The sequence below is a fragment of the Rhincodon typus genome, chromosome 8 (assembly GCF_021869965.1).
Source record: "Rhincodon typus isolate 14 chromosome 8, sRhiTyp1.1, whole genome shotgun sequence".
Classification (NCBI taxonomy): Eukaryota; Metazoa; Chordata; class Chondrichthyes; order Orectolobiformes; family Rhincodontidae; genus Rhincodon; species Rhincodon typus.
Genome location: NC_063339.1, coordinates 13,757,197 through 13,767,783, shown reverse-complemented (window position 1 = coordinate 13,767,783; position 10,587 = coordinate 13,757,197). Strand labels below are relative to the sequence as shown.

At 47.0% G+C, this 10,587-nt stretch overlaps 1 protein-coding gene across 1 annotated transcript; it reads left to right on the top strand.

Annotated features, from left to right (window-relative positions):
* The first annotated feature begins 1,061 nt into the window (after nucleotides 1-1,061).
* On the top strand, nucleotides 1,062-9,894 carry LOC125483720 (complement C1r subcomponent-like). Its single transcript, XM_048600152.1, has 3 exons — nucleotides 1,062-1,108; nucleotides 2,174-2,364; nucleotides 8,975-9,894. The coding sequence occupies exons 1-3, from the start codon at nucleotides 1,104-1,106 to the stop codon at nucleotides 9,814-9,816; spliced, it is 1,038 nt and encodes a 345-aa protein (XP_048456109.1). The 5' UTR covers nucleotides 1,062-1,103; the 3' UTR covers nucleotides 9,817-9,894.
* The last annotated feature ends 693 nt before the right edge of the window (nucleotides 9,895-10,587 follow it).

Here is a 10,587-nt window from a genome sequence, read left to right as displayed (position 1 = left end):
ACTGCAATCCTCACTTGGCCTCGTCCACATGTGACTCCAGACCCACAGCAATGTTGTTGACTCTTAACTGCCCTGTGGGTTATTGGGACGGACAATAAATGCTGGCCTGGCCAGTGACACCCACATCCCATGAATACATTTTTAAAAATTCCCATTTGCCATGATTTTTGACCACTCACTTAAACCTGTCTATATGCCCCTGTGGACTCTGTGTCATCCTCACCTTGGATTCTCCACTATTTTTGTGTCATCCTCAACTTGGCAGTAATATATTCACTTCCATTATCTAAGTCATTAACATAAATTGTAAATAATTCTGGCCCTGTGACACTCCACTTCCTGGCTGCCATCCTTAAAATGGATACTGTCTCGCTCTATCTGTGGGAAAAAGACAGGAAAACCAAGGGAGCTTAAAAGAAAGAATTCATACAGGAAAAAAAAACACAACTCCACCTGACCAGCCACTGAATCTAAGACAGACTCTCCCTCTGCAACATCAGTGTGTCAGTGTTGCTAAAACCGAAACAACAGTGAGAGAGAAAAAAAAACTTGCAGCTTGTGGTCTGGGTGTTTGATCTTGGGTGTTTTGTTCACCCAGATATGTGTGCTGAACTGCTCTCCATCAACTTGTCCCACGCTCTAAGGCCCAGAACTAGGTCAAAAGTCGACGAGGAGCCTTGAGCTCTGGGCCCTCTCAGGAGAACAGGGAAGGTCTAATGGATCTCGCACTACTGAATGAGGAGCTGCTGACCACATTGTAGGGTACCTCATGAGGTGACTCCGATAGGGACAGCCTCTCCTCTGTCATTGGCACTGATACCACTGAAAGTCTTGGCAAGAGATGAGTTGCCAGAAAATGAGCAGTGTAAAGAGAGTTTTACTCTACGTAGCCCACTGCTATGTCTCTGGTGACCCTGAATCAGTTTCCTCTATTGCAATGTGATTGAGCCATGAGCATTCCTGGGTGAGTGACGTGAGTAGCACACAGAGATTATAGACTGTAGCAGTCCAAGAGGTCAGTGTACACTTTTCTAGTTTGATTTGTGTCTGTGTGTGTTGCTAATACTGCAACTGAAAGCAGGATCTGCCCTGGCTGAAGGATCATGAGGTATGTTGGACACTTGCAGTTAGAATTAGGATTAGAGTTAGGTTTATCATCATGTGTACTCAAGTACAGAAGTTCAGGAGTATACTTTACAATTGCCGCCTTCTTGGCACCATCTTAGGTACAAAGGTACCTAGGTACAAATCTTAGAGAAGTAAGGAAAATAAAGGTTACATTACCTTACAGTGATTCATAGCATAAGTTGGAAAATAAGAAATAAAGTTAAAAGGATAAACATTACAGTCAGATAGGTAGGTTACAGGAAACAGTAGCCTAGCAATTGGAGTGGCACCTGTACCATTGTGGAAATGGGACTTGGGACTCTAAGATCTGGAGTCTTTTTTACTTGCTTACCTTTTGGCTCTGTTAAATCTTTTAATTCTGGTTTTTGTAGCCAGGTGGGCACCAGTGAATGGTGACTTTGTGCCCTTTTCACTGTACTTACGTCTTCCTATTCTTAGTACATGTGACAAATGAATAAATCTCAACATTATATTGCGGATCAGCGCAGAAGGCTTCCACATGTGCTCTGAAAGGCCTCGCAAGCTGCTGGTGCATTGGAGATGTGTAATCCTGACTTGTACTGGCACCAATCTCCTAGGGCAGCCTGAGGTTTAATAGCTAACAGGGCCCTCCCTGACACTTCAGCCTGCAGATTTCCAGGTGCCTACAGGGTCCTGAGAAAAGGCTGATCTCCTCTTGTCTTCAGCCTTAATTTATGCTAGAGGTGAAACATTGGGCCAAAACACCTCGTTGGGTCTCAAACATTGGCCTTTATTTCCAACTAAGATTCAAAAGCCAGGCCCAATCTCCAAACATCAGATTGATAATAGCGTTGGTCTCTGAAAATTGGTTTAACGCGCGTAAATACTAACTGGGAGGGATTTAGGTTTAATTTCCACGCTGCAATAGGCCAACCGTCATGCCGAGAATCCTACAAAGGCATTAGCAGCTAGAGTGCATGGTTCTGAGATCAGCTCGAAGCCCTGGAGCTTCCATCTCCCTGCACCCCACCTCAACTGTCTCTGCGAAGTGCATGCAGTCACCTCTCTGTGCTCTCCCTTCTAGGCTCTTAGTTCTGGTGCTTCCTTTACTATGTGGCCATTCCATGTCCCAGTCACCGAGCGGCAGCTCAGGGGGCCCAACAGCCAGTGAGCCCCAAACAACCACGAAACCCTGGGTCACGGAGCAGAGTGCCAAAGGGACAGTGTGCAAAGGAATTGCTGAAAACACAAGAAATGGAACTTCTGGAGAAAAAGGTAATTTTTCTCTATCTTTGTGTCTCTCTCCCCGCCTCTCTCTCGCTAGCTCTTTGATTTTCTCCCTCTCTCTCACTGTCCAAGAATCTCTGTTCAGTCTGTCCCTCTCTCTGTCCACTTCCTTATTATCTCACACAACTTGTTCCTCTTTCCCATTTTATTTGCTTTCTCTCTCTGTCTCTGCTAACCTTCTAGTTTTTCTTTATCTTTCTTTCTCTTTGTCTCCCTGTCCTTCTTACTTCTTGCTCTTTCTTCTTGACCCTTTTTCCCACTCAGTCTTTTTCTGTCTCTATCTTTCTCTTCCTTCCTGTCCCTATTTTACCTTTTCTGTTTTTGATCATTTCTGTCTTAAAGTTTCTGTTTGGGTTTAACACCCCTTCAAGTGGTGAGGTGGACTGACCTGTATTTTTAAATCCCTTGCCTTGATAGTAGTCATCTCACACGTTTCTAGATTAAATTCCATTTGCCGTTGTTCTGCCCATCTGGCCAGTGCAATTATTTAGGGAGGTGATGGCCTAGTGATATTATCACTGGACTGTTAATCCACAGACCCAGATGATGTTCTGGGGACCTGGGTTCAAATCCCACCACAGCAGATCTGGAATGTATTGCCGATTGTCAGAAAAAACCCATCTGATTCACTAATGTCCTTTAAGGAAGGAAACTGCCATCCTTACCTGGTCTGCATGTGACTCCAGACCCACAGCAATGTGGTAGACACTTAACTGCCCTCCAGGCAATTAGGGAGGGGCACATCCCTGAACTCTATGGGCAATTTAGAAGGGCCAATCCACTTAACCTACACATCTTTGGCAGAAAGCCCACACAGATAGTTGCCTAAGGCTGGAATCGAACCTGGGTCCCTGGCACTGTGAGGCAGCAGTGCTAACCACTGAGCCACCACGCTGCCCCTTTTTTTAAAGTGAAGTGCCCAACACAGAAAGACACTGGCTGGGGCAGCAATATTGAGTTCACAAATGGTGGAGGATTGCTTTGATCCATTGACCTCGATTATGAGCACAGCCCGCTCCCGCTGTGCCACTCTGCAGCCTCAATCCCTAAAATTAAGTTCCATGTGTTTTGTAGGACTTTCTTTGTGCTGACTGAACAGGCTCTCCCTCACAGCCTTTCCTACTTTGTCTATCGGCTGAGGTTAACATGAGAACTCTCCTTCTAAATCTCACTCTCTGCCTGAGGCATGGTGACTCTCAAGCTAAACCACCACCGGTCATCCCTCTCTCTCTATGTAATGGTGATGTGGAGATGCCGGTGTTGGACTGGGGTGGGAAAAGTCAGAAGTCACTCGACACCAGGTTATAGTCCAACAGGTTTATTCAAAATCACAAGCTTTCAGAGTCTCGCTCCTTCATCAGGTGAATTCATTTCACCTGATGAAGGGGCAGCGCTTCGAAAGCTGGTGATTTCAAATAAACCTGTTGGACTATAACCCTGGTGTCGTGTGACTTCTGTCTCTGTAATGGGACAGCAGTGTTATAATCTGGTAGGACTCCTGTGACCTTACCTATCCCAGTTAATATTGGGTGGGGGGGTTGGGAGTTGAAGTCAGCTACTATTGCCACACTGTTACTTTTACACTTGTCTGAAACTTGCCGACATAACCAATCTTCTAGCTCTCCCTGATTGTTTGGAAGTCCACAATACACTCCCAGCAATATGACTGTCCAACTCTTGTTTTAAAGTTCCACCCAGGTGGCCTCAATTGAGGAGCTCTCTAACAAATTATCCTTCCTTGTTGCTGTAATTGACCCCTTGATCAATATTGCATGTAAAAGTCTTTTACGTGACTTTTTTGCCTAACGCTGCCAACCTTACCCCTCCCTCATCCACGTCTCTGCGATAGCAATGGTACCTCATATTGCCATGTGTTAATCTGACTTGCTGACGTGACCGTTGCATTAAACTAAACACTATCCACCCTTGCTGAGCTCCCTTGTGTCTTAACTCAACTAAATAGTCAGACTGGGAGTCACACTGACTTCCTTTGTCTTTCATATTAGTCTGTGCATCATCTCCTATTGTACTTGCATTCCGTATCCTTTTCCCTTGCCAAATTAGTTTAAAATCCCACCAACAGCACTAGCAAACCCGTTGCATGGATATTTGTCCTATTTCAGTGTAGGAGCCATCTGTCAGACTTGTACAAGTCACACCTCCCCCAGAAATGAACCCAGGATTCAAAATCCTTCCCTCCTGCACTAACTCTTCAACCTCACACTCACCTGCTGTATCTGCTTATTCCTACGTTCACCAGCACGCGTCATTTGGTGTAACCCAGAGGTTAAAACCTTTGACGTCATGTTTTTTAATTTGTTCCCTAGGTCCAGAATGCATCACCTCCTCCCCTTTTCTATGTTATTGGTAATAATGTGAACCATAACTTCTGATTGGTCACTCTCCTCGTGCAGAAAGTTTTGCAGTCCTCATTGTCAGAGAGGTCTACAGCACAGCCAAAGGCCCTTTGGGATATCAAACACTTGCCAGTCAAAAACAAGCACATAACTATTCTAATCCAGCACTTGGGCCATAGACTTGTATGCCTTGGCATTGCAACTGCACACCTAAATGCTCTTGCTCAGTGACATCCTTGACCCTGGGCCCCAGGGACGCACCACACCATCCTGGAGTCATGCCTGTGGCTACAGAAACACACACCGGTATCCTTTACTATCGAGTCTCATACTGCTGCAGCTCTTCCCCTCCGTCTGCTACCTCCTTGTGCAGCTGGGCCACAGAGAAACCAACACCGTCATCATTTTCCAATGCAGAACAACTGTTCTTGAGTGAGATGCACTATGGGGTTTGTCTCATTACCTGCCTTCCTCCTCCTGACTAAAGGTCACACATTCCCTCTCTTAAGCTGCCCGGTGACCATGTCTATAAATGTGCTATCCACAAAATGCTCAGTTTCACAGACACAGTGAAGTGTCCCGTTGACACTCAAGTTCCAAATACTGATCAAACTGCTGGCACTTCCTACATGTATGGTCATCCAGACTGCTAGGAGCATCGAAGATTTCCCACATATTGCAGCTTGTGCAAGAGGCGGGTCTGAGCTCTCCTGCCTTACCTTTAGTTTAAAAAAACACTCCTACACTTGGCTCAGTGGTTAGCACTGCTGTCTCACAGCGCCCGGGACCCAAGTTCAATTTCACCCTCGGGCGACTCTCTGTGTCTGGATAGATTTCCTTCGCAAGCTCCCACTTCCTCCCACAGACAGTCCAAAGATGTGCAGTTTAGGTGGGTTAGCCACGGGAAATTCAAGGTTATGGGGATACGGCAGGGGGGATGGTTCTGGGTGGGACACTCTTCAAAGGGTTGGTGTGGACCTGATGGACCAAATGGCCTGCTTCCACGATGTAGGGATTCTATGATAAATTGAAGCTAAGTAGAAAATTAATTGAAACAAATTTCACTTTCAGTTTCTGCCCTGCTCTCTATCTTCACCTGGTCGATCTCTGACATTTCTCTTCCCTTCCTTGACATCTTTGTTTCCATGTCTGGGAATAGGCTGGCCACTGATGTTCACTACAAATCCACTGACACCCATAGTTACCTGGACTCACCCTGCTTCCTGCAAGGACTCCATCCCATTCTCCCAGTCTTTCCATCTCCATCACATCCGAGGATGCCACTTTCTGCAGGGCGCCTCAGAAATGTCAACCTTTTTCCTCACTCAAAGATTGCCCACCACCATAGCTGACAAGGCCCTTAGCCACGCTCAATCCATCTCCCACACTTCTGCCCTCACCCCTTCTCTTCCCTCCCACTGCAGCGATAGGGTTCCCCTGGTTCTCACTTCCTACCCCACCAGCCTCCATATCCCAAGATAACAAGCCACCATCTCTGTCATCTCCAATGGGATGCCATGACCAGGCACATATTCCACTTGCCTCCATTATCAGCCTTCTACAAGGACAGTTCCTTCCGAGATACCTTCATCCACACCTCACCAAACTCCTACGGCACTTTGCCATGCAATCACAGAAGGTGCCCATTTAGTTCCTCCCTCTTCACTATCCAAGGCCCCAGACACACCTTCCAGGTGAAGCAACGATTTTCCTGCACTTCACTCAATCTAGTCTACTGCCTTCATTGCTCACAATGTTGCCTCCTCTACACAGGGGAGACAAAACACAGACTGGGCAACTGCTTTGTAGAACACCTACCTTCTGTCGCATAAATGACCCTGAGCTTTCAGTTGCATGCCACTTCGACACATCACCATGTTCCCACGCCAACGTCTCTGTCGCTGGCCTGCTGCAGAGCTCCAGCAAGCCTCAGCACAAGCTCAAAGAACAACATCTCATTTTCCACAGCCTCTACGACTTGACATTGAGTTCAATAACTTTAGAGCCTGAGGATTCCATTCCATTCTTCCATTTTTTTTTAAAATCCACCCCGCACCCTATCCTACTATGACGTGGGTTGCTTTCAGTACAGTCACTCATTCTCACATACTCCTCGGCCTATTAACACATTATATGTGTTATATCCAGCTCACCCATTTTCTCACTCTTAGCTCTGATTATCTCTTATTCAGATTTCTTTCTGTCCTGGCCTGCTATCCATAATCTCCTTGTTAACCTACACTTTTCATTTCTCTCCATATCTTTCTCTCTCTGGACTCCATCTCCTATATGCTCACCTACCCCCCCAACCTCACACGGCTTTGGCATAAACACCACTCTTTCCTGGCTGTGAGATAGCAGGAACTGCAGGTGCTGGAGTCAGAGACAACACTTCATTTCTGAAGAAGGGTCCCAACCCGAAACATCAACTTTCCTGCTTCTCTGATGCTGCCTGGCCTGCTGTGTTCCTCCAGCTCCACACTGTGTTGTCTCTTTCCTCGCTGCTATCAGTTTTGATGAAGAGTCACTGGACTCAAAGCATTCACTCTACTTTCTTCCCACAGATGTTGCCAGACCTGCTGAGATTCGCCAGACATTTCTGTTTCAGGAAATGAATTGAGTTTTCTTTTAAAAAGAAGCTAGAACTTTTGCTTTATCATAATGCAGTTTTAAAGTGGACAAGAACTTATCACTGATTTGCGCTGTTGTTACTTTGGTCAGCCATTTGGCTATGAACATGGCCCCTGTTAGAGTTTAGCTATTGCTCAGACTGAGCTTGATTCGGGTCTCACCCCTCAGATATTTATTCGGGTGCTCCAATGCTGCCATGTTTAGCCCCAGGTTTGCTCCATTTCGACAAGCTGCTTTTTTTTTTAAACTTTGAAAATAGACCTTATTCATAAAAACTATTGGTATATGCAAATGTTGCAGACTGGCACATTTCAAGGTGCAGGATTACGTGCTGAGGGACACACGAAAGCCTGGGGCAGCTGCCACCAAGGCACAGTGAGGAAAGACCACCGTCTGAAGTTAAACAGGAGTCTGTCCAGTTATCGGACTCTCCTGGTGCCTCAATCCACGCAAATATAGTCTTGCTCAAGGAAGAGATGCCTTTGGTTTGTTTGAATAGAGTCAAACTCCTTGTTTCCTTGATATTCTACTGTACAGAACTGAACAGCATTTATGGACAACAGACTAGAAAAGTCTTCCCCATATTTATGGCCCCATGTCCCAATCAGATCCACTCTTCCAGCTTCACAGTGATGCTGACTGCTGTATAACCATCCCAGTCTGCTTCACAACGATGCCTTCTTGCTGCACACTCCTCCCAGTCATGGTTTGAGACGTAACTTACCGTAACTGCTCACAGGTTTCAATCAAGCCAAGTAAACAATTCACCTCAAAACAATTTTCCTGCTGAGTTGATGTTCTCGTTGGACTGGGCTCTCAGCCAAACAGATGTAATGTGAAAATAAAAACTGAAAGAACTGCTGATGCTGGAAATCCTAAACAAAAACAGAAATTGCTGGCAAAGCTCAGCAAGTCTGGCAGCATCTGTGGAGAGAAATCAGAGTTAATGTTTCAAGTCCGGTGACCCTTCTTCAGAACTGATGATAGTGAGGAAAAGGATGGATTTAATACAGAAGATGAGTGGGGGAGCATAAACAACAGGAGATAGAGTCCAAAGAGAGATACTAACAGTTGGACAGACAAAGGAGTGGATAACCATCAGTCCAGCGGAATAAATATAGCTGCTAGGTTTTAGGTTTAGGCTTTATTGTCACGTGTACTTAAGTACGAGGTACAAGAGTCTAGTGAAAAGTGTACAATGTCACCACATAAGGTGCTATCTTAGGTGCAAAATACCTAGTGACAAAATTTTAGTTACAGAAACAGAAAAATAAAGAAATAAGTTAAAAAGTTCAGCACTACAAGAACATTGGAACCTTGTGATGGTCAGGAATTGTAGCCAGATGAACTGCTCAGAAGAAAGCTACGCTCACCACTCTACCACTGCGCAAATGGGGACTATTAGTAGCTGACAATGGGTAGTGTGTGATAGCAGCCCATGTGATAACAAGGCCTGGTGTGTTGAGGTTGGGGAGAGCATGGGAGAAAAAAGTGCTCAAGCCCTGTACAATGACGACACCTGATGAAAAACCAAGCACATTTTTTTTTTCATCTTCTCTCCCTCATACTGCGGCCACTGACTCCCGTTCTCCTTCTCCTCGATTTTACAGTCTGTGGGTGGCCTTCAAATCCAGCAACAATCGTGCAGCGGATCCTGGGCGGCAAGCTGGCAGAGGAAGGGAGCTTCCCTTGGCATGTGCTGGTAGTGCCCAGGGGCCGGGGAAGGGCTGGAGGCACCCTCATCGGCGGGGGCTGGGTGCTGACGGCTGCCCATGTCTTCTACCCGAAAGGTGCCCGCCGGATAGACCTGTCCCATCAAATCAACACCACCCAGGTCCGGACGTGCCAAGCAGGGAGAAGCACCAACCTGCGGGCATTGCTGGCAGGGGAGAGCCGGGAAATTGAGGAGATCGTGGTGCACCCAGGGTTCGCGGAGAGGCTGCACGATTTCGACAACGACATCGCCCTGGTTAAGCTGAGGAAGAGCGGGGGTGAGGAGGAGGAGACGGCCATGCCTGCCTGTTTGCCCGCCCTGCGCGGGGCTGGGGGACACGAGGAGAGCAACCTCCTCCGGCCTGGGAGCGTGGGCTTCGTGGCCGGCTGGGGGATTGAGGAGGGCTTCTTCATCCGCGACTGGCTACGCTACGTACCACTGCCGTTGGTCAGCCAGCACCACTGCAGGCAGGCTTTCCGCGAGGCACGGATCGGGGGTTCACGCCCGCCAATCACCGACAATATGTTCTGTGCTGGCTTGCCAGAGGGCGGGAGGGATGCGTGCGGTGGGGACACAGGTGGGGGCTTCCTAGTCCCTCACCAGCATTCAGGAGCCTGGTACCTGATGGGCATTGTCTCCTGGGGGACTGGGTGCGCGCGGCCAGGACGGTACGGGGTGTACACTCGCGTGTCCAGCTACCTCCGCTGGATTCGCTCTGTCATTGCCGCACGTTCCTAGAATGCAGCTTCCACTAAATATCCACCATCTATGGGTATTTGGGGACTGGGTTGGGGGGGTGGTCTTGGGGAGGGTGCTTCAGGTTGAACGTAATCTTATTTGCCTCTAAACCTCCTCAAAATCTGATCTCTCCACACCCCTGTCAAGATTTGGATTCCCTCGTCTCGCACACCTTGCGTGGATCCTCATCCTCAGAACTGTGGGTCTCCTAGCAATGCGTCAAAACCGTCACGCTAAATGTAATTGTCAGGTTTATTGGCAACAACAAGATTAAACAGAGGCACTGGCCTACTACTGATTGTTGGCAACAGAATACTCGTTTTGTTTTTGAAATAACGTAAACCTTAAATTAATCAAACAATCTAACTCTCAGAACTGGGATTCTCCTACAAGCAGCAGAGTCCATGAAAAATTGTTCCTTTAAAAACTGAACTGGGAAAAGCTGGATTTGGTAGAAGGTTGGGACTTGTCTGGTCCCTATCGTATTCTGCTGCCCTGCATCTTTGTTTTAATCTTTGTAGCACAAAGGCATCAAAACAGACCAGGCTTGTGGTATAAAAGCTCAGTGGGAAGTCATGCTGTCTGAAATGAACAGCGAGAGGGATCGGAGGGATTTTTTTAAAAAAGACTGAGGCAGAGACAGTTTACTGCCTAGATACATAATCGCTCGCAAAGTGGGTCGTGACTAAAATCTTACATTAAAAAGCACTCAGAGATAGTAGGAACTGCCTATGCTGGAGTCTGAGATAACAAGGTGTAGAGCTGAATGAA

Excerpts from the sequence above, each read along its gene's own strand:
- LOC125483720 (XM_048600152.1), top strand. Across the intron at positions 2,365-8,974 it reads TGGAACTTCTGGAGAAAAAG|TCTGTGGGTGGCCTTCAAAT; the intron begins GTAATTTTTCTC and ends TCGATTTTACAG.